The following is a 24,282-nucleotide window of genomic DNA, read 5'->3' as shown; positions in this document are numbered from 1 at the left end:
ACTTCAAAGGCAATGCTCTGTGTGAGCTGTTGAGTTCATTTGAGTGTGTGAAGCTTGTCGGATTGTTTTTCATGCATATCTCTGAGTTTAGTTGGTCGCTTTCAAAACTAGCTGCATTGTCTTAAAGTGTGACGAGGCACGTGTTCGTGTGTGTACCTGCGTATGCATGTGCAGAAATTAGTGTGGCAATGATTCTTTGTACCCTGCAGGCAATATATCTTCCTGCCACTCCCTGTGCAAGGGCAGTCAGGGCAGGGTTTCTTCACTCTTTCCCTCTCTCGCTCTCTTTTCCTCTCCCCCTCGGGGAGGAGCTCTGACCTGTCATTCTCAAGTCCATACAGGTGAGGGTGCTGCTAAAAGAACGTGCAGAGAGCGAACTAGCAAAGGACAGAGGGAAAGGTGCAGTGACCTTGTTACCTCACAAAGCCAGAGAAAGGAAGCAAGGGTGTTGCCTGCAACCCACCTGAACAGCTTGAGCAAGAGAGGAGGGACTAGACACACATTCACTCTTAAACACAAGTCGTATCTGGGGGGAATATTCAGTCGATTTTGCACAGCACCAAGAGGGGTAGGAAGGGAACTTTTTCCTGCAAGCACAAGAAGTTTCCCTGTTGTTTGGATTTGTGAAGACGCAGGTGGAAAACGGATTCTTTTCCCTCTTTGGTTAATCATTGGACACAAGGGAGAGAATTAAGGATTTTCTTTTAGAGAACTTTGCTGTTTGTGGTTGGACTCTGGGACTTGGATTGGGAAACAACAAACTAAGAGGTTTGTGAGATCAACAATCTTTTTTTGTAAAGCCACACAGTCATGCATGTATTTTGTGAGGCTTTTTTTAATCCCCTTTCCTCTTTACTTGCTTGTCTCTTTTTATTTGTTGTGTTTTTCAGCTGATGTTTGTGGCTGGCGAAATGAATAGAATTCTTTGAATCAGTTTGTTTTAGGTCTTTAAAGTTTGCCCACTAATGTTCAGCTGTTTCTGTTTTTCATCTTCTAAGATTTTTCCAGTAAATCTTTATGGATATATGAATGTTTGGCTGTTGGTTGTTTTTCCTTTTGCAAAAGAGAGTCTGAAGCTTTGAAGCACCATTCATTTTCAGTTGTTTTTTATTTGAATGTTGTTCACTGTTGTTATGCATTTGTGTCCATCAATTCATATTTCTGTCTGGATCATTCTGTATATATTGTGACTATTAGGTTTGTTGATTGTATTTTAATGTTGTTATTATTCTCAGATGGATTTTCATTGTCAAATTTGTATTTAGCTTTGCCGAGAAAATTAGCTCTAAAAAAAACAAGTTTCCAAAAGATGCAAAAAGGTGCGATAGGAAGGAATGGCAACTTGTAAGTCTTATTAAAATTAATTTGCCACAACAAAATGTCAAGTACACAAAATGTCTAATAGGCTATATTTGTATTGGCTACTTCTGGGTTATGTTGTATTTCTCTGTGCATGGCAGAGTTAGCACAGGCCAGATCAGGTTCACAATAGCATGCTAAAGTCTGTTCAGGTCTCTGGCGCAGTGATATTTATATGAGATTGAGTTTTCTTGCATCCTGGAGTGAAATTCCAGTGATGTTGGTCAAAATATGAACTTGAGCAGTTATATGTGAATGTAAAGTTGATGGATGTGCCATCACTAGGTTTAGAAAATCCTGTTTTGAGGGGGAAAAGTATTGTTTTGCATATTTTGGGGGTTTGGTTTTTAGATGGATACAATTTGCAAGGCTATTAATTTAACATAATTTAGTACACTTATTAAAAAAAACATGTCAAAAACCTTGTATGTTACTTGACTTGTATGTGCCATTGGATATGTTCATAGTACTTGAACTACAAACTTGATGGTTTTTCGCAAGTCTGCAGTTAGTTCAGCACCAGCTGCTACTACAAGTAACAAGTTTCACCAAACCACATTTAGCAAGAGCAGACTGCACAGAATGAGTATGGAGATGTTCAGAGGTTATGTTTTGTGTACTAGATGGAGCTCAGTGGAATAGAATAAATTCAACTAAAAACGCTTAAGAAAAAAAGAGAAGTGATGCAGACTCTGTGTCCTGTTTCTAATCAGCAAATATTGATATGGAATTAAATACAAAAATTATTTTAATGTAATTAATTACAAAACAATTATAAATTGAAAGTTATATTTAATTATGCAGAGTACAATCAAAAATTACTTTTTGCAATTCAATTAGAAAAAAAAATAAGACTTAAGTGTAATGCATAAATATATATATGAAAAGTTGTTCTCAAACTTTCCATTGTCTTTCTCTTCACCGTGTCCATCTGTAGAGGATATGAGAGGAATTCCTGAGGAATCATTGGTCTGTTTCTCCTCTTCACTGTCAGAGTTCAGATTTATGGGGGGTGAAATGGGCTCAACTTTCATTTGATGTTTTCAGAGAGAAAGGGAGAGAGTGAAAAGCGAGAGAAAGTGATATCGGGCAGGTGGATCAGATTTCTGCTTCTGTTTTTGTGATTTAAGCGCTGATATAACAGCTGAGGTGCATGCTATTCTGCTGTAGATTAGATATGGACAGTGGTCTCTAAACGTCTCTAAAAGTGTAATGGACACATACAGATAAATGGTGTAGATTTCAAGTAAGTGTCTGGTCATTATGAGGTTTTTGCTGAAAGTTTCATGGTGTTTACCAAGGCATATCTTGCATGCCTTAAATTATTCAGTTCGGTTATGATCAGTTATGGTGTGTATCTCCGTATGTGCGCATGTGAATCTGTGTGACATCTGTTCACCATGTTTAACTTTTATGTAAAATGTGTGATCTCGCTATTGTTGTATTTATGTTTCAGACTGAAATGGGAGGATGGGCGCTGCGTCTCGCTGTAGGGATCTACGTTCTCTTGCTCGCTGTGACAGCCAACCGTGCTAATGAGGGTGGGAACATCAACTCTCAAGTCCCTTAAACCTCAAATCTCAATTACAAACACTTTTACTTAGGAAGCAATGCCAAGTCATTTAAAAACACCAGATTACTTTCTGCTAATTGGTAATGACAACCAATATATATGATGACATTTGGGTTGATGGTTTATTATCTAATACAGTGAAGTCCATTTTTTAACTGTCCAAATGCTCTGCATGCTATAATATGTATTATATGTATAATATAAATGTCAATGCACTGAATACTAAAACATCAGCCCAAGTGTTATTTATTTTAAATAATGATAGCTGAAATTCACTTTTCAAGCAAAAGAAGTTTACTTGGGTTGGTTAAATGATAATAGATAATAGATTTATTGTTAAAAATAATGATGGAAAAAGTATTTTGTTGCTTCTATTTGGACATTTTCAAGAATTTTAGGAACTTTAGGAGAACTGACTTTGTTCAGGTACATTCACTAAAATGAACAGTTGGTTAAAAGTCATTGCAAAAATGCCTCAGAAAAATGTAAAAACGTTAGCTTGGAGGAAGTCTCTGGTATTATCTGTTTGATGTTTAAATGTTTTATTTAATGCATTGAAATTCAAAGGCTTCCCAAATATATAATGCTAAGAAGACTATGCTTTTTGTGTTGCATAGTGAACCACTGTACCGCTGCCAGGGCAAAAACCTGCTCAGAATGTATCCGGATTGGCACAGGATGTGCTTACTGCCCCGATGAGGTGAAACTCACTGATCCTTATGCTGAAGAATGAATTGATGTTGTGTATGTTTAACATGTTATTATAACTAGTCTATACGACTTATTGATCCAGAGATCAGGTCTGTAGAAGAATATTAACTCACTTTCAAATCTAAACCATTACAATCTGATTAGAAATGTCCAACATTCATTTAAACAACAGTCTTATTAAACAGTGATTTGAGCAGTTCTTCTCTTTTTTGTTTCTACTGTCACTTCTGAGCAATTTAATGTGTCATTGCTAAATAAAAGTATTAATTAGAAAAACTTTCAACCAGTACTGTATTTTATTTTACAGCCCCCACTGTAAATGACACCTACAGCATGGTGTTCGGTTATTTGTGTGTTCATAAAACCTATTGTAGCTCTCTTTATGACCACAGCTGTTTCATTGCTTTTATTTCTATCTGTTATTTCTCTTCAGCTCTTCGAGCATGAACGTTGTGACCTGAAGGACAACTTAGAGGCCCGTAAATGTAGTAGTCGGATGGTAACAATTGAGAGCAGTAGGAAAATTGAAGAGGTTTGTTTTATCAGAATCCTGTTCCTCACTTTAGTTACATGTCCATATCGTGGAATGATGTGTGTTTATGCGTTCGTGTGTCTTTGTGTGTTTTTCAGAATGTGCAAATCGATAAGTTACTGAACTACTCTCAGGTGGCCCCTCAGCTAATGAGGATGACGCTTCTCCCTGGGGAGGAAAAGGATGTGGAGATAGAGGTGTTTGAACCAGCCCATGGCCCTCTGGACCTCTACATCCTCATGGACTTCTCCAACTCTATGTCTGATGATCTGGACAACCTGAAGAGGATGGGAGACCAGCTGGGTGAGCGAGGAGGGCGGTGTAGCATAGTGGTTACATCTGGGCTGGTAACCATTGTAGAATTGGGCTGGGTGACATATGATGATTTGCTGTGTAAAATTTAGCACCACAATTTTGCAATGAACTACAGTAGTAAATATGGTGTTAGAGTTGGTAATTTTAGATGTGACTCAGTTTAAACTGGAACTCTGATTCAACAGTTTGTTCTCATCTCACCATGTATGTGTGTGTGTGTGTATATATAATATAGCCAATATATAATAATAATTTTATATATTACACCAAAAAGTTACAAAAAAAAGCCTAGTTCAAACATTGCAAGGGGTGATGCAACCATCATAATTGACAAATGTCTGCTAAATAAATTGAAGAAAAATTAAGAATTTTTAGAATTGTTTATGTATTGTTTATTGGCACATGATAAGATCTATTGTAAATTGATGTCTCGAGTATCATTCTATGCTGCAACAGGGTGTGTTCATGGATGTGTTCTAGCTGTTTGTACATTGGCTGTTGTGTCACGTCTCACTGTTTTTTATCGTGAGTCATAAGTGTTGCGCTATTTAGATGGAAGGGTCAAGTTAGTACAATTTTAAATAGATATTTCGAGTCCCTCTCCGAATCTATTGCGCACTCTCTTTTGAACGCAATTTTTGAAATTATACCCCTTGGGCAAGCTAGAGTTGGGTGCCACACTCATGAGTACAAAAATGTTTGTTTTGCAACATTTTAATATTCATTCATTGTCTGGTTTCACCTCATGCAGCTCAGCTTGTTGGCGAACTCTCTGACAATTACACCATCGGATTTGGCAAGTTTGTAGACAAAGTCACCGAGCCTCAGACAGACATGAGGGCAGCCAAGTAAGAATAATACAGCGTTACAGCACCACGCAGTTTGACTTTGTCTGCACACGCTCCTTATATATGTGTTTCCTCTTACAGATTACGAGAGCCGTGGGCCAACAGTGACCCTCCGTTTTCATTCCGTAACGTCATCGGTCTCACCAACAACATAAACACCTTTAGACAGAAGCTCCAACAAGAGCGCATATCTGGCAACCTGGACGCCCCCGAGGGGGGTTTTGATGCCATCTTACAGACTGCTGTCTGCCAGGTCTTGCGAGTCTATTTTTAAGAAGTTAATTTGGTAGACAGAAGTGAAAAATGCTTGGCATTTACAGTACTGTAAACAGTAACTTACTTCTTCCTGCTACAGTATAACTTGTTTCCCATTTTTACAGGAACAAATTGGCTGGAGGAAAGACAGCACCCACTTGCTGGTCTTCTCCACTGAATCGGCATTCCATTATGAGGCAGACGGTGCCAATGTGCTTGCGGGCATCTTGGATCGTAACGATGAGCAATGCCACCTGACTCCAGATGGAAATTACACACATGATATTCGTCAAGACTACCCATCTATACCCACCCTAGTGCGACTTCTGGTGAAACATAACATCATTCCAATCTTCGCAGTTACTAATCACTCCTACTCTTACTACGAGGTTTGTATGCCTTTAAAAAAGTATTTTAATTGTCTCAATGACAAGTGCAGTTTGTCTCCATTTTAAAGTTCTCAGAGACCACAATTAGGGGAAGTCATGGCCTAATGGTTAGAGAGTCGGACTTGTAATCCAAAGGTTGCGGGTTCGAGTCTCGGGCCGGCAGGGATTGTAGGTGGGGGGAGTGAATGTCCAGCGCTCTCTCCACCCTCAATACCACGACTGAGGTGCCCTTGAGCAAGGCACCGAACCCCCAACTGCTCCCTGGGCGCCGCAGCATAAATGGCTACCCACTGCTCCGGGTGTGTGTTCACGGTGTGTGTGTGTTCACTGCTGTGTGTGTGCACGTTGGATGGGTTAAATGCAGAGCACGAATTCCGAGTATGGGTCACCATACTTGGATGAATGTCACTTCAATATGAATAAAAATGATATAAAAAAACTGGATATAAACTTCTTGTGACACACGTTATGGTTTCGTGTGTGTGTAGAAACTTTCTAAATACTTCCCTATTGCTGAGCTGGAACAGTTGCAAGAAGATTCCTCTAACATCTTGAACATTTTAGAAAAAGCTTTTCAGGTAAATTAATTTTCATACCAAATACATTGTTGAGATTTTTTTATTTTTTTCAAATTAGATGTAACTCTTTTTTGAACCATCATTTTTTTTTAACAGAATATTCGCTCCAAGATCAGTATCCGTGCAGAAGACAGACCAAAAGCGGTGGAAGCCAAGATACTCTCTCAGTCTGGCACGTTTTCTGAGTTTGGCAATTTCAAAATCAATCCAGGTGAAACTGTGAGTGCCTTTGACTTCTTTTAATAGACAACTTCAAATGTAGTCTCTCATGCACTTTCCATTTTTTCAGCAGGAATTAAAATAATGAAGGAAAAACTAAATAATTGAATATGAATTAAAAAGTAAAATCATAATCCAGTTCTGGCCAGTAGTTCAGATTTTTTCTTGCCCTGACATTTTCCCTGTATCTCAAGAAAATTTATTTATTTATGTATTTTAATTTTTTATTTGTAATGCTTTTCAGTTTTTATGAACATTTTTAATTGATTCTTTTTAAAAAAATTATTTCTTTCATTATAATTTTTGTAATTAATTGAAATATTTAATGTAATTTATTACAAATCTGACAGAAAACAAGATACATGTTTGTTGTCACATTAGCTGCATGCGCTGCAAATTTTTAAATACAATTTGATGCTTTAAAATGTAAAAACCTTGTTATAATTACACTGATTCAAGTTTTCTGTGTACAGGGTAAATTTAGAGTCCGTCTGAAGGCTCTTAATCAGGTGGGAGAGCAGCATGTGTGTAATGCCAACCAGGCTGACCGGGCAGGAACCTTAAGAGTCAAACCAACTACCTTTACCTCTGCCTTCAGAATCAATGCTGAAGTGCTCTGTCATACATGTGACTGCGAAAACGTGAGGCCTGCAAGCTCTTAATAACCCTTTTCCTGTTCTGTGTTAATTTAAAATCTTACACTTCTGTTTCTACTTTATCATCAGACCCCAGTTAAAAATGCAGTGCGCTGTACCGGCAATGGAGATCTTGTCTGTGGGAAATGCCAGTGTTATGATGGATGGTAGTATTCATTTTTATGTCTTTTGACATTTTTGGTTTGTGCCGATTATATTGCAGTCCATAACCCCACTTCTTTTCTATGCCTCGCCTCTCATAGGCTAGGCCCTTTCTGTAACTGTTCAGCACGGGCCTCCACAGACTCTGCCATGTGCATCGAACCTGGGAAGACCGAGCCTTGCTCAGGCAGAGGAGACTGCATGTGTGGGACCTGTGTGTGCTATAACCCAAACCAGTTTGAAGGGCCCTTCTGCCAGTTTGACAAATCTCAGTGCCAGAGATTTGGTGGATTTCTCTGTAATGGTTAGTGAAAAGATTTTTTTCTATTTTAATATATCCCAAATTTAGTTTGAGAGATGAAAAAAAGACAGGCAATACAGTCATTTGATAATGTTGTATTAGTTGCAGGCATTCTTTGATGTGTTGTTATAGTTAGGTTAGTTTATGACCTTTCATCTTTGTTTGCAACAACAGAACGTGGAAGCTGCAGTATGGGCAGATGTGCTTGTACACGGGGATGGACTGGAGATGCCTGTGAATGTCCCATCAGCAGCGAATCATGTCTGGACAGCAAAGGGGTAATGTTCACAAAAATATAGTCACTATGCAAGCAAACTATTGTTCAAAAATTTATTTTTAGCATTTTAAAAATATTTTGAAAACAGTTATTTTAAATTGTGGTAATATTTCACAATATTACAGTTTATTACAAAATATTAAATTTTTCAAAATAAATGCCACCTTGGAGAACATAAGAGACTTCTTTTAAAAAATTAAAACTCTTATTGACTTCAAACTGTATGGTCAACTAAACAATGTCCCCAATATTTGAGTGATTTGATATCAGTGTTCAGTCTGTTTTCTCTAAATCATGGCATAGTTGAGGCAAACCTTTTGGTCACAGAACTATGGACAGTCTAAGAGACCCATTTCACTCATAGCTCAATTTTGACACGTGTCTAGGTAAAACACAGTTCTGTGTATAATAAAAGTGTTCTTCTCTTTTGTAGAACATCTGTAATGGCCGTGGTGTGTGTAAATGCGGTCGTTGTGAGTGTGAACACTCCGGACTTCCACTGAGCCCCACTTGTGAAGCGAACTTCCAGGTACGACTGTGATGTGTGTGTGTTTCCGTCTGTCTGTATTCCCTGTTAATTAGTTATGTACTTATACCAACTCCAACCGTCTTTCATAATGTAGCAACAATTGGGCATGTGTGAAGCCAAAAGGAGCTGCGTTCAGTGCCAGGCCTGGAGCACCGGCGAGAGAAAAGGACGGAAATGTGATGAATGTTCCTTTAAAATCGTCATGGTGGAAGAGCTCAAAGAAGGTACAGCATCAGATCTTAGTTTTACATTAAAAGACCTAGCTATACTCATGGATCTGTTTATGGATGGATCAAACAATGATGAATTGATTTACTTCCACAGATAAAAACATAATAGAGACGTGCAGTTTCCGTGATGAAGATGACGACTGCACATATCACTACACTGTGAATTATCCATTAAACATCACAGACAAAGAACACCACGTCCTAGTAAAGAAAAAGAAAGGTGAGATATACACAAATATTAATTGTACTTTTTATATGATACAAGTTAAATGATTTATACAGCATTTGGTTGGACCTATAAGTTCATTTAAAATAATTTCTCATATACATATGTATTATTTCATACGAAATATAGCTCTTGAACAAGAGTGTGGTGAGTAATGCACATCGGGGTTAAACTAACTGATTGTTTCTCTGTTTATCAGACTGTCCACCTGCAGGTTTCCTGTGGTTGATTCCTCTCATTATGTTTCTGATGCTATTGCTTGGTTTGCTTTTGCTCTGCTGCTGGAAATACTGCGGCTGTTGCCAGGTAGATATACACATATACACATTAATTTTATTTAATTTAATTTTTTAATTTTTTTATTTATACATTTTCCAAATCAGCGTGTCTGAAAGTCCTGAAAAGGAAGTTTTGTCAAATGTAGTAAACTATAGGTAAGAAAAGAAAGGAAAAGATAAGAAAAAGAAAAAAGATAAAAGGGAAAAAACACCCAAAGACAATTTAATAGACAAACACCTTCCCATAACCAGGCACAACATCAGGAGTTTCCAGTGCCGAGTTATTTTCTGTTGTCAGTGAAGCTGAAAATACTGCACAAAGAACAAAAATACAGTCAATCCGAACATGTCTGATGTATATTATACAGCTAAGTGGAACAGAACTATCAAGATTTTATTGGAGGCGATGATATATGATTAAAAAAAGTAAGATGTCTTGTTGCTTGTCTCGTTATATATTCTAATTGGCTTTGATCCTGTTGTGTTGGACAGCGTTTTTGCTTTCTTTGAAACCACAAGTTACTTGCTGCTTAAAACTTGTTGTGTGCAACTGGTTAAGATGTGGTTTAGTAATGTTAAATCTCAGATGATTAATGTTTGCTCTCTGTCCTCAACAGGCATGTCTTGCTCTTCTCCCATGCTGTGGCAGAGGTAATCATCTTTCTCTCTGTTACACTTCAGTTACACTATACAGAAATCAGCAGAAACAGAATTAATGTTTTGTTTTTAATGTGTTTGTGATTGGCAGGTCGTATGGTGGGATTCAAAGAAGATCACTACTTGCTACGTCAGTCTTTGTTGACCTCTGATCATTTGGACACCCCAATGGTGCGCACCGGCCCACCCAAAAGCACAGACATTGCGCGCTGGAAAGTGACAGACAATGTTCATCGAGGACCAAACCACCCACAGAACCAAATCAAACCCAACCCCAAAGAGACCAGTGAGTCTAGACTGAGATTCAACTAGTTGTCTAGTCATCTAGTGTGACCAATATTAAACTAACAGTTCACCCCAAAATCTGAATTCTTGTCATTCCAAACCTGTGTGACTTTCTTTCTATTGTGAAACAATAGAAAAAAATATGTTTTGAAAAATGTTTCTGTACAAGTCAATGGGGTCCAAAATATCCACAGATGAAAGAAAGTCATGCAGGTTTAGAACAACATGAGGAAAGTAAATGATGGCAGAATTGTAATTTCTGGGTGAATTATCCCTTTCAATTTTTGGGTAATTTGTGAAAATGTGAAACATTCTTTCATCTCTCTGTTTTTCTTTATAGTCCAGTACCCTGTCTCTCTTCGTCTGAACCGGCAATATTCAGAAACTCTATCCAACCCTGAGGCTCGGGACACAGACATGCTCAGGCGAGAAGTAGAGGACAACGTAAGTGCTTATAAATGTGTGATGCCCCCCCACCTCACCCCAAAAAAAACAAGAAACAATTTCTCCCACATGAACCGTCATGCCTGACTGCTAATGTTTCTTTGTTTTTCATAAACAGCTCAATGACGTGTTCCTGCAGATCCCTGGCGCTCAGAGAGTGCAAAAGACTCGATTCAGGTGAGAAGTAACTCTCAGTGACTCATTAAAATTGGTGTGGCTGTGCCTTGTGGGCAATTTTTTTCTGAAGTATTGGATGAGTCTCAGATTATGACGTGTCTGAATGTACTGTTTTACTCTTTTTCTTCTCCCTCAGGACGCAAAGAAATTCTGGAAAGAGGTACAGTAGCTACAACTGAGCTAGCATTGACAAAATACTGTATGTCATTTTAAGCCTGAGTTTATTGATTAGCGTAAATCTCACAAAACGTTTTATTATTAGAATACTAAAATGCTTTCTGAAGGATCATGTGACATTGAAGACTGGAACAATGGCTGCTGAAAATTCAGCTTCACAATTACTGGAATAAATCACCTTTTTAAATATATTAAAATACTATTATTTTATCAAATAAATGCAGGAATGGGGTGAAATATGAACTGGATATTTCTTTGTTAGATTTACTGATTTTTACAGGGACTACAAATCTGAAAGCTTGAACAGAAACATTAATAATTCTTATTTGCATCCACAGACAGAACAACACGATTGTAGACACGGTTTTATCTGCCCCTCGTGCCAGTTACCCAGATATTGTGAAATTGACAGATAAACAGGTTCAGGCTGGAAACTTCCGGGATCTGAAGGTGGTTCCAGGCTACTACACTGTAGCTACAGACGGAGGTACAGACACCCTGCACAAGCCACAGACCTTTAACTACACTTAGATTGCAGTCCGTTGCCTGCTGTAACGTTTTGGCTTTGTTATGGGAATTGAATGTTTATGCGTCCATGTCCTTGTCCATGTCTGTCTTGTAGAAGCGGCAGGGGCTGTGGAGTTTCAGGAGGGTGTGGAGTCAGTGGATGTCCGGGTACCCCTCTTTATCAAAGATGAGGATGACGAAAAGAAAGAGCTGCTTGTTCAAGCCGTTGACGTTCCAGTAGGAATTGCGAAGATCGGCAAAGATCATGTCAACATCACCGTGATTAAGGAACATGGTAAGATGGGTTTAAATAATAAACGACAAATCTGACAACTTGTTTACAGAGAATGTTTTCTTACCACATTGGCATATTTTTTTCAGCCAAATTATTATTCTTAAAATCAATTTTCTTATATACATTTTTTTTAAGTAGGTAAATTTTTTAATTTTTCTCATAAAGCTAGGAGCATCTTCACCTTCCTGCAGCCGTCATACACCTACAGTCGTCAGAATGGTGTGGCGAACATCCCGATCAGTCGTGAGATCATAGAGGATGGACGGACTCAGGTCACATACTGCACCCGTGACCTCACTGCCAAAGACAAGAAGGTAAAATACACTTTACAACTTGGGTTTCACTACAAGTTCTGTATTTCTGTATTTACATTTGATTAAAGTGATTAGATTCTCTAATAAAATGAGACCACAATAGAGATGTAATATGCCAAACGAGTGATATGGATATGCATATCATGCATATTAAATGATATGAATATGCAGGGAAAAAGACATCCTGAAGTCGTTCTTATTTATTTGATTGTGTGCTTATTTTTCTCTTCTCTTCATAGGACTATATCTCAGTTGATGGAGACTTGAGTTATGCACCAGGCGAAACGCAGAAGACAGTCCCAGTGAAACTCTTGGAGCTTGGGGAGAGAGACGGACTGCTGGAAGACAAACAGGTCAAACAGTTTGTGATGGATCTGAGTAACCCACGGCAAGGTGCTAAACTGGGCCGTTACCCACGCACCACTATCACCATCGCAGATAAACTAGGTATATATCAGGCTTACAGATTTAAAAGTATAATTTGTTTTTATTCCTTAACCTAAATTTGAATTGTTTCATGTGCTTATAGAACCCAGTGTCATGATGTTTAAAAAGAGTACTCAAACTTACAATACATCCGACCCACTTTACTCCATCCCTGTGGTACGTACTCGAAACCAGGAGGGTCCAGCCACTGTGTACTGGCGCACAAACAAAGCCTCACGCTTTGACCTCTCCAGTCCTCTCAAATTTGCTCCTGGAGAGATGGAAAAGAACATTGTCATTGATCCTCGTTCGTATCAATCTCCCATCAAACCTGAGACCTTCCAACTGGAACTGTTTGACCCAAGCAACAATGCAATCATTGGAGAGAGGAAAACCTCAGTGGTGAACGTCATCGATGGTAGAGGTGAGAAAACAGGGGGGTTTAGAGTCAGTTCTGGGGTCTGTGTTTGCAACCAACTGTAAATGCAAAAATATTTTTTGTATTTTACTTTATTTCATGTTTTATGGGAAAACTGAACCCTACAGTAATCTGAAGATGTTGAGTGTTACTTAATATTTGCATTATATAATTTTAGGGGATGGGAAAATGGATCCCCAGAAAATGGAAACTGTTCATCAGTTAGCCACATCTCCTGGAGGACGCCTCTACGCCCCAAACAACATCAAAGCTGTTGCTTCCGGCCCTAAAAACATCCGTCTGAACTGGAACCCAAGTACAAATGCCAATGGTTACAAGGTAGGTCACATAACATGATAATCTGATATATTACAAAATTGCATTAGTTTTTGTATTATTTAGTGAGCATAGTCTGTTTTCATTTTTTTGTGTACATCTGTAAAGTTCAGTAAAAAAAAAAAAACTACTCATAAAGAAATACGAGCAGTTTATTCAAAACATCTGTCTCTGACCACTAATCCTGTTACTGATTAGACAACGCTGTGTAAATATTCAAACTTTTACAGATTTTTACATCTCTAACTAATATGAGATGGTGTTTACTTAAATTTGTAGTTGCAAATGCCAGGAATGTGACAGGAGAAAATATAAGCTTTATAAGTGTGATTTATTTGTAGATTTGTTCCATTTATAGTGTATGAAATAAATTTAATTGTGCTGTTTTCAATTGTGCTGTTTTAGACTTATTGAATACAATATATAACACATTGATTCATATACAGTATATATACAGTGGTGTGAAAAAGTGTTGGCCTCCTTCCTTATTTTTTATTTTTTTGCATGTTTGTCACACTTTAATGTTTCAGATCATCAAACAAATTTAAATATTAATCAAAGATAACACAAGTAAACATGTTTTTAATGAAGTTTTTTATTATGAAGGGAAAACAAAATCCAAACCCACATGGCCCTGTGTGAAAAAGTGCTTGCCCCCTAAACCTAATAACTGCTTGGGCCACCCTTAGCAGCAACAACTGCAATCAAGCATTTGCGATAACTTGCGATGAGTCTGTTACAGCGCTGTGGAGGAATTTTGGCCCACTCATCTTGGCAGAATTGTTGTAATTCAGTCACATTGGAGGGTTTTCGAGCATGAACCGCCTTTTTAAGGTCATGCCACAGCATCTCAATAGGATTCAGGTCAGGACTTTGACTAGGCCACTCCAAAGTCTTCAGTTGTTTTTCTTCAGCCATTCAGAGGTGGATTTGCTGGTGTGTTTTGGATCATTGTCCTGCTGCAGAACACAAGTTCGCTTCAGCTTGAGGTCACGAACAGATGGCCGGACATCGTCCTTCAGGATTGGTAGAGAGCCGAATTCATGCAAACACTTTTTCACACAGGGCCATGTGGGTTTGGATTTTGTTTTCCCTTCATAAAAAAACCCTTCATTTAAAAACTGCATGTTGTGTTTACTTGTGTTATCTTTGATTAATATTTAAATTTGTTTGATGATCTGAAACATTAAAGTGTGACAAACATGCAAAAAAAAAAAAAAATCAGGAAGGGGGCCAACACTTTTTCACACCACTGTATATGAATTAAAAAGTGAAGTGAAGTCACATTTGGCCAAGTATGGTGACCCATACTGGGAATTTGTGCTTTGCATTTAACCTTCTTCACTTCTGTACATATTAATTAAATCATAAAGTGAATGATTTTTAAACATTTTTGAAGTCACTTAGGTTTACCAAGGCTCATTTATTTGATCAGAAATACAGTAGAAACTGTTTTCTGGTTTAATATATTTTAAAATGTATTGTTTTCCTATGATGGCAAAGCTGGATTTTCAGCAGCCTTCAGTTTTACATGATCCTTCAGAAATCATTCTAATATGCTGATCTGCTGCTAAAGAATTTCTCTTATTATTATCAAGATCAAGTTCAAGTTTATTTGTATAGTGTTTTTACGTGACAAATCGTTGCAAAGCAGCTCTACAGGAAATTAAGTTTCCACAATATATTTATATATTGCAGAACCTTAATATATTAACTTATGGCAAAATTTGGTAATTCTGTATGTTGTCTGAGCATTGGCATCCTCTGAGGTCCTCTGAGGGGTTGGCATCATCTTTTCTCAGGTGTTCGGTCATCTCAGATCATTTAAGGGTTGGATCCAGACTGAAGCTTCTGTCATTCCTAGTTACATCCCGTGGCAGAAACAGAGAAACAAATAGAGACATAATTAGCGTAGCTGCTGTTCCATCTAAGCAAAAATTATTTGTTCAACCCAAGCTAAAGAATAATAATAATGTGCATTTGATCAGATATAACTGCAGTACAAGATTATAAAATGATTATGTGAATGTTCAATCTCACATATTTTTGGGGAAACTGATACAGTTTTTCCAGGATCCTTTGATGAATAGAAAGATCAAAAGAACAGCATTTATTTGAAATAGAAATCTCTTTTAACATTATACGTCTTTACTCTCACTTTTGATTAAGTTAATGTCCTTGCTGAATTATAATTATTAATTTAAAAAAAACTGACACCAAACCTTTGAACAGAAGTGTTTTTAGGCTAGTAGGAGATTATACACTATGGGTTGTGTCATATTAGGATAGATCTTGTGCTGTCTTTTAGTCCCAGCCCATTTCTGCATGTAAAGTTTTAGAGTTGCAATATTTAATGAAATTAATATTTAAATAAACAGTAGTTTAGCTAAAAAGGCTGTTGAGAATGCTGTTAAATATGTCATTTGAGCTGTGATTTGCTGTTTTTCTAGGTGAAGTACTGGATTTATGGAGACCCTGAGGCTGATGCTCAGGTGCTGGATGTGAAGACTCCTCAAGCCGAGCTGACTAATCTCTACCCGTACTGCGACTATGAGATGCGTGTATGTGGCTACAATGCACTCGGAGAGGGTAATTACAGCGATGTCATCCAATGCCAGACTCTAGAGGATGGTAAGTCAGTCGCTGGACTTTGCATTTGTTCTAATTTTGAATTTTTATTGTTTTTTTTTTAAGAAGCATGCATGTCACACTTTTCATACTTGGCTTTTTCTAGCATACCCGTTGATGCTTTTTTGAAGTTTCTGTCTTACAAACATGCTCATCTGCATTATTGTACCCCTCTAGTACCTGGTGAACCTGGTCGCCTGGCTTTCAATGTCATCAGCCCCACTGTCACTCAGGTCAGCTGGGCGGAGCCAGCAGAGACGAATGGTGTCATTACTTCATATGAGGTTATCTACACACCCATCGACGAGGACAAGAGTACGTGTCCAAAAATACTATTTATCGAATTTGTGTGTCAGTATTGTAATATTTAGTGCTCTTCTGATTGCACATATTTCTTTCTCTGTTCAGAGCCTATAGGACCTTCTAAGAAGGTGATGATTGACAGCCCCAAAAAGCGCATGCTTCTCATCGAGAACCTGCAGCCTTCTCAGACCTACTGTTACAAAGTGCGTGCTCGCAATAAGGTGGGCTGGGGCCCGTACAGAGACGCCACAATCAACCTGGCTTCTCAACCTACCAGACCCATGTCAAGTAAGCATCTGGGATGGAATTGAACTCAAGTTCAGACCGAGCAATTGTTTAATAAATCATTGTACTGACTGTGAATTGATTGTGGTATTTGTTCTGGTTTATATCACTCCTACAGTTCCTATCATTCCCGACATTCCCATTGTGGATGCAGAAGCTGGTGATGAATATGACAGCTATCTGATGTACAGTAATGAAGTAATGCGATCCCCAACGGGTAGCCATAGGCCTAGCGTCACAGATCTGACTGAAGGTGGGTATCTTTTGTGATGTGGTGCATTGTTGCAACGCATTGAAGTCAATGTACACCACTGTTCAAAAGTTTGGGGTCAGTAAGAATGAAATTAATATTGGAATTAAGCAAGGATCCATTAAATTGGTCAAAAGCGACAGTACAGGGTTCTATAATATTACAAAAGATTTTCAAATAAATGCCGTTAAATTAAGCAGCACAACTGTTAATGAAATGTTCCTTGAGTACCAAATCAGTATCTTAGAATTATTTCTGAAGGATAATGTGACACTAAAGACTGGAGTAATGGCTGCTGAAAATTCAGCTTTGCCATCACAGGAATAAATTTCATTTTAAAGTATATACAAATAAAAAGTTATTTTTAGTAATATTTCAAAATTGTGAATTAAGTTGAGCACGGACAGCACGCACATCCTTTGTGCCTTGCTTGCTTCCCTACATGATTACCTAAGGCTCACGCTGGAAGCATGTCCAGCTAGTCGGTTCGGACCTGGATCTCCGTAAAGTGTCCTGGAAACTGCCTGCTGACATCATCCCCCACCGCCTGAGCCCAGCCACAGATGCCATTGATAGTCATACACAGACCCTGCCACAAGTTGAAGACCTGTCCCTGGCAGACGGCATGCCATCCACACCCAACGTCAACCCAAAGCTGTGCTAGCAAAGTCGCTCAAGTGCTAACTGGTATCATGAGTATCAGAGTGCTAATTGGCTTCTTTATGTAGACTGCTAATTCCATTGCTACCATAAAAAGTGTTTCTTTGTCTGAATTGAGAGGCTTTCTGCAGTTTGGGTCTGTTGAGGTGATTCCGTCCTCTGGGGCGCAGTTCAAAGCCTTATTCTGGAGCGCTACCTTCAACAGTGAATTCTAATGCGCTCATGTTGCTGTGCTAATTCATGATATCATCTTCTCTCCTATATGTTCTCACAGATCAGTTTGTAAATGGAAAGTGGGACCAGAATTTCCTGTTCCCAGGAGGAAGCGGTTCCCTTTCCCGCAACGTCAGCTCCTCCTCATCCACATACAGCCATTCCACACCCCGACCCGGTGTGACCAATCACAGCAGCACCACAACGTACATGTCCGGCAAAGGTATCAGAGAAAACAATAATTGACTTAAAAATTACAATTTTGTTATCATTTAGTCATCCTCATTTCATTCCAAACCTGCATTTGTTTCTTTTGTGGAATACAACACGAAAGCTGCTGAAAAATGATTTTTGCATCATAGGAAGAAATTAGATTTTAAAGTCTAAAGTTTAAGAACTTGAACTTGAACTAAAATATATTACAAAAGAAAACATTTGTTTTAAATGTAATACAATTTCACAATATTACTGTTTTTACCGTATTACCAAATAAATGATGCCTGGGCATCAGAGATGTCTTCAAAAATCGTACAGATTCCGAACTTTTGAACGGTTGTGCAAGATGTCATTCACAGATAATCTAAAGTAAAAAGCAATAGTGGTGTTCACACAAAGCAATTGTATGGCTTCAGAAGACTTGGATAATCGTGTCATTTGGACCACTTTTATAATAGTTTTATTGCACTTTTTTGCCCTTCATTTTTTTTTTCTGTCTGGTCTACTGTACCTTTATTTTGAAAAAGAGCAGCATGAATATTATTCCGAACATCAGTTTTTGTGTTCCATGAAAATACAGTCATATTGGTTTGGAAATTTCATTTGAGGGTTTATGAATCATTCTTTTATTTTGTACATATTAGTGCTGTCAAATCGATTAATTGCAATTAATCACATCCAAAATAAAAGTTTAAGAAATAAACTTAATAAATATATGTAATATACTTCTAATATGTAATATATATATATGTGTGTATGTGTGTGTGTATTTATATATACATATAAATATACACAGTACACACACACATATAATATAAACAAAAACTTTTATTTTGGATGTGATTGATTTGACAGCACTAGTATATATGCTTCAAAAACAAACTTTTGACTCAACTGTCTCCATAACTCATTAACCAATCTTTTGTTTTTCATCACAATCAGGAGGCTCGACGACACACAAATATGATCTTAGGGATGGTGGACTTCTCAAAGAGGGAGTGATCCTGAGGAAGCGTTCTGAGAACAGGCATTACACGGACAGTGATGGTGTGAGGGATTCTATCGTCATGGGAAACCTGTCTGGTGGATTTTTGGACAACTTTGGTAAATTAAGCCTGAAAGATCTGCGTGCACAAAGCCAATGAAATTTGATATAATTCCTTGCAAGGTGCAGCTTTTGGCAAGAATCTTTGGCTCACTCTCGCTTCAATCCTGCTCTTCTTTTTCTCCCCCTTATGCCATTTGTCTTCTCTCTACACTTTTTTTGCCCTGTTGTTTTCTCGTCATGCGACGGCTGCCTTCCAACACTTTTCCGCCACACCCTGCCGTACCCCACCCTGCCGTGGCTTGGCTGTCTCTCAGGGGTCTCTAGCTTCAGCCAGAGTACAACTACCAGCTACAGCTTGAGCTCCAGAGCTCGTACTCAGTCTGAAGATATCAACGATGCACTGCAGAACCTTGATAGTGTTCTTCAGGGTGAGTGAACCCGGAAACAATCAGCAGTGCGTCAGGAGAGGGTACTTTGAAACCGTAACTTCCTTTCGTAATGTAAAGTAGTTAAATGCAGATCTTTTCATAGGTGTACTATATATTGAAATAAAATAAAACAATATTTATTTAGACACCTTTCAGACAGCTTTGAACTTATTTATTAATTATAATTATTTAAAAAAGATGATAGATTATATACTTATAGAACACCAAATTTATTTTAAAATATGTATTTAGGAACCAGGGAAGCAAATAAATCTATTTTAAGCAAATAAACATATTCATGAAACTTTTTCAAAAATTGCAGTAGAGCACATTTGACTATTTTAGTAGTTCACCTGGTAAGAACAAAATATTACTTAGATACATTTCCAATAACAAGCTTTTTGTTTAAACTAGTTTAGAAGTAGCTGAGCTACTGTCATACTACTGAAAAATGTAGTTCAGTTTGAAGCATCCCTGCTTTTACTGACTCACTTACAGACTGACACCTCAGCCAATTGCCTGCTATTTCCCCAGTGCTGAACCAATAAAACAATTTGTGGCTGCAAAATTAAATATGTCTGTTCTGTGGTTTGACATTTTACCATCTGCACTGCTCATGCCCTCAGACTCACGCTTCAACCCGGGTGTTCCTGAGACTCCCAGCAGACTGGTGTTCTCTGCCCTGGGGCCCACGGCCCTGAAAGTGAGCTGGCAGGAGCCCCACTGTGAGACCGATGTACTGGGTTACTGCGTCCTGTACCAGCTAATCAATGGAGGTGATCCATCTCTTCTTAAAGTTGTCAAAGATTATATGAAAGTATATTCAATTGTATAGTATAATTTATCAATTTATTGCCATATTAAATGTGTATGAAAGTAAATTAATTGATGAAATAACGGAATAGTAGAATAATAGCTAAACTTAATTTTTACATTCAATTTAACAGTTAATTTATTATCTCAATTAATGTTCATATATATATATATATATATACACACACACGTATACATATTATATACTTTAATTTAACAGTTTACTTTTATATGCTGTATAGATGATGTACATAATAATAGATTGTCTATTTGATGTCTATTAATGTTTTGATTGTCTTGTGTTTCTTTTATAGGTGAGGTAAAGCGTATTGAAGTGAACAATCCCTCTCAGAACTCTGTGGTGGTTCAAGATCTCCTGCCGAACCACTCCTACATCTTCAAAGTGAAGGCCCAGAGTCGAGAGGGCTGGGGTCTTGAGAGAGAGGGAGTCATCACCATTGAGTCTGCTGTCGACCCGAAGAGTCCACTGAGCCCGATGCCAGGTGAGAGCACCTTCATTCTGAAATGACTTTTTGGTACCTATGGGGCCAAAGTAGTTAATACCAGCATTAGCAGTGGCAAAACTATCCTGAAATCTTCATTAAAAATGAACACATTATTGTGTCTATGTATCATTTACTAAACCATTTATGTATGTGTGTGTGCTGTCATACAGGATCTCCATTCACACTCAGCACTCCCAGCGCTCCAGGGCCTTTGATCTTCACAGCTTTGAGTCCAGACACACTGCAGCTGAGCTGGGAGAAACCTCGCAAACCCAACGGGGACATCTTGGGCTACGTGGTTACCTGTGAACAACTGCACGGTGGAGGTCAGACACCACCCTCTTTATTTTCTTTTTTACATTTGACATATCTGAACTCTATTTTTGGTGTCCTTGCAGGAGATCTTCGTTCCTTCCAGGTGAATAACAACGCTGCAACTTCTTTGACTGTGTCTGACCTGAAAGAAAACATGCCATACAAATTCAAAGTTCAAGCCCAGACCACACAGGGTTTTGGACCAGAGCGAGAAGGCATCATCACCATCGAATCCCAAGATGGAGGTATGCTGGACATTACATCAGTGTGACCGAGAGAGTGATATGATAGTGTGTGCCTTTTTATGATATGTATCAGTAATATAAAATGCTATGGTTCAATCAATTTGCAATTGATAAAATCAAGCCTTGCCCTGTATTACTTTCTGCTGAATATTTAGTTTAACTCTAAAATACATTGCATTGTATCTTATGTCGTCTTTGAGAAAATCACTTAAATCATCTCTTCTTCTCTTCTGGTCCTCCTCAGGCTCCATGTCACAATACAGCAGTCATTCAGTCTCAAAGAGAGATGTGTTCAACCTGCCAACAGAGATTACTTCACAAACCATGTTCTCAGAACCCTTCGTGTCTCCAGGTAATAACACACACTACATCTTCCAGGGGCGGGTAAAATTCACAATTGTAAAGTTGGTTCCTTTTGGTTTTATCAGTTACAATTTCAGTTGAGTTGGCCTCACAGGATGTTTTAACCAACAAAACATAATTACATAATTCATTTTGACTAATTATGCTTATGTATTTTGTGATATGTATAATCTTTTTCTCAAATTATTATTTTTCTAAAAAAACAAACAAATTTAAGTTGAATACTAACAAATAAACACCACACACATAAAAATTAGCATTTGATTAATTGATTAACTATTGATTAATATTCATGTTTGACTCTTTGGAGTAAATTAGACCACAGTGTGAAATTAAGATTTTTACTAAAAATAACTTGATATTTTATAAAATTTTATATAAACCTATGAAACATAATGCATTCATTTTAGGTAATTATGCTTTTTTTGTGATATGTAAAATACATACTTATCTTTTATATAAACTTACATAAAATTAAGTTCAATATTATCTAACAAACACAATCTTTTATTTTCATTAACATAGGTTTTAATTTCACAATATCACAAAATGTTCAGCACATTGTTTTCAGAAAGCAAAAATTAAAAATTAAAATGATTGGTTATTACTTATGTTTAATTATTTGGAGTAAAATAGACCTAATATGAATAATGTTGGTCAGACTTTATTTTAAGGTCCAATTCTTGCTATTAACAAACCATTAACTACAACTTTTGCCTCAATAAACTCCTATTTTGCTGCTTATTAATAGTTAGTTTGGTAGTTGTTAAGGTATTAGGGATGGAGAATATGGTCATGTAGTATATGTGCTTTATAAGCACTAATAAACAGCCAATATGTTATTAACAGGCATGCTAATAACCAATAACAATACTTACCGATTGGTAAGTATCAGTCCCTATACTAAAGTGTTACCCTAATATTATAAAATATAACAAAAATTTGTATTATATCATATTTAATATAATTTAATAAATTAAATACACATTTATATTGGAGGTATATCAATTATCCACCATTTCTTGAAATACCATACAGTATGTTGTATGTATGATAATGTTATAAAATTTAAAAAAATTATAAAAATAAAAATGTATTATAAACTTGATGCATTTGATTTCATTCCAGTTTATTTCTATTTCAGTTCATTGACTTTATTGCAGTATACATGTTTCGCTCATCGTATCTGTGTCTGATGTGTGTTTTTTCTAGACGGGATGATGATGATGTCGAGCAGGCAGGTCACAGAGTCGGGCGGCACCATCACGCGGCAGGTGGAGATGGTGCAGAGGGGTGTGATGTCCAGCAGCACCGTCACTAAGAAGCTGGAGAGACAGTACTTCGAGGCCTAATTTAACTTCCTTTTGCCTTCAGCTGAAATCACATGGCAGAGCAGCAGTACCAAAACACGCTAAAATCAAACTAGAAACGTTCCAATGTGCACAACATATGGTGTTTATGTGAGCATGAGAACAGCTGGGTGTTTGGATTCCTCGGATTATTGCTCATACAGACCAAAGTCTTCAAGCCTTGATGTTTTGTTGAATGTAAAGACTTAAAACCTTTTAGTGTTATCGCTTCCAAACAACAGGTATTTGTTCAAACTTTTGGCATCAATACATGTTTCATGTAGTGTTTGCGAGAAATTTTATTGATGTATGTGGCGTGGGATACAGTTCTGTTGCTCATTTGAGCTAGGTTGCGTTCATTTTGACGAGGTTTGAATTTGGCAGGTTTCTTATGATGTTTATATTATTGATGTTGCTTTCGAGATATATCGAGTTATTTGAGCATGCAGGTTTTCTATATGTATTTTCACATCAAGTATGCCATGTCTCTTGAATTAACTCGTTAGGCATTTGCCTCCTAAATCAGTTTTTTTTCTCGTTTGCATAAAATGTTGCAACACAAGAGCGCATACATGTGGACTCTTCTTAGGACTGTAAATATGTTACTGAGGTTGTTTTTTTTTTACTGCCTGGTTGCAAGATGTGCTGTTGTAACTTCAGGCCTGTGGCTATATTTCAAATGACACAAAATCTGCCAGGTTTGGATATATGGAAAAGATTACCAATCTCACACCTATGTACCCCTGAATTATATTTTTACTGCCTTTAATAATTTGTATGGTACTTTTGACTTGGGAAAAATATCTTTTTATAGAGTTTCATATTCAAGCCGTAGAATGTAGTATGCAAAACATCTCACTGCATATTAGTTCAGCGCACCAATAAATCATCCTACCACAGTCGACTCCTTGTGTGTCAGCTTTGTTTATTAGAAACAGATTTAGGTGCAATGTATTTAGCACACTATGCAATGATCTAATGAAATACTTTACATTGATTGGAGGAGTATGTACTGACACTGCCCTCTATATGCTTTCTTATGTTACTGACACAAAAAAACACGGAGTTGAATGTGGTTATATCTAATACTTGCTAAATCTAGATTTGGGGGAAAAATAGCATATTCTGGTTAAGAAAACAATATTTTGGTTTTAGACCTTGGGTTTGGCTAATTCTAATCTTATTTTAGGCCATGCACTTAAAAACA

General features: G+C 37.5%; 1 protein-coding gene across 1 annotated transcript; it reads left to right on the top strand.

Moving 5' to 3' along the window:
• Positions 1-365: 365 nt before the first annotated feature.
• On the top strand, positions 366-23,978 carry LOC306848143 (integrin beta-4-like). The gene is made up of 41 exons (XM_079382511.1): positions 366-768; positions 2,816-2,900; positions 3,550-3,632; positions 4,077-4,175; positions 4,274-4,478; positions 5,242-5,338; positions 5,420-5,591; positions 5,719-5,982; positions 6,471-6,560; positions 6,657-6,779; positions 7,253-7,420; positions 7,505-7,581; positions 7,678-7,880; positions 8,052-8,155; positions 8,588-8,683; positions 8,778-8,907; positions 9,008-9,133; positions 9,339-9,445; positions 10,035-10,068; positions 10,166-10,360; positions 10,700-10,803; positions 10,922-10,980; positions 11,117-11,140; positions 11,496-11,644; positions 11,780-11,959; positions 12,125-12,273; positions 12,513-12,720; positions 12,803-13,123; positions 13,296-13,456; positions 15,904-16,084; positions 16,259-16,396; positions 16,490-16,672; positions 16,788-16,922; positions 17,854-18,015; positions 18,951-19,112; positions 20,111-20,260; positions 20,612-20,800; positions 20,974-21,129; positions 21,202-21,363; positions 21,608-21,715; positions 22,939-23,978. Exons 2-41 carry the CDS (start codon positions 2,822-2,824, stop codon positions 23,076-23,078), a joined length of 5,673 nt encoding a protein of 1,890 aa, XP_079238637.1. The 5' UTR covers positions 366-768; positions 2,816-2,821; the 3' UTR covers positions 23,079-23,978.
• Positions 23,979-24,282: the final 304 nt, after the last annotated feature.

Source organism: Barbus barbus (assembly GCF_936440315.1).
Source record: "Barbus barbus genome assembly, chromosome: 28".
NCBI classification, from domain to species: domain Eukaryota; kingdom Metazoa; phylum Chordata; class Actinopteri; order Cypriniformes; family Cyprinidae; genus Barbus; species Barbus barbus.
This window is presented reverse-complemented; position numbering and strand designations above follow the sequence as displayed.

Bases quoted from the DNA above. Each gene is read 5' to 3' on its own strand.
- LOC306848143 (XM_079382511.1), top strand. From the start codon at position 2,822: ATGGGAGGATGGGCGCTGCGTCTCGCTGTAGGGATCTACGTTCTCTTG. The intron at 10,361-10,699 runs GTGAGTCTAGAC...TTTTCTTTATAG, and splicing joins ACCCAACCCCAAAGAGACCA to TCCAGTACCCTGTCTCTCTT. The intron at 11,141-11,495 runs GTACAGTAGCTA...TTGCATCCACAG, and splicing joins CAAAGAAATTCTGGAAAGAG to ACAGAACAACACGATTGTAG.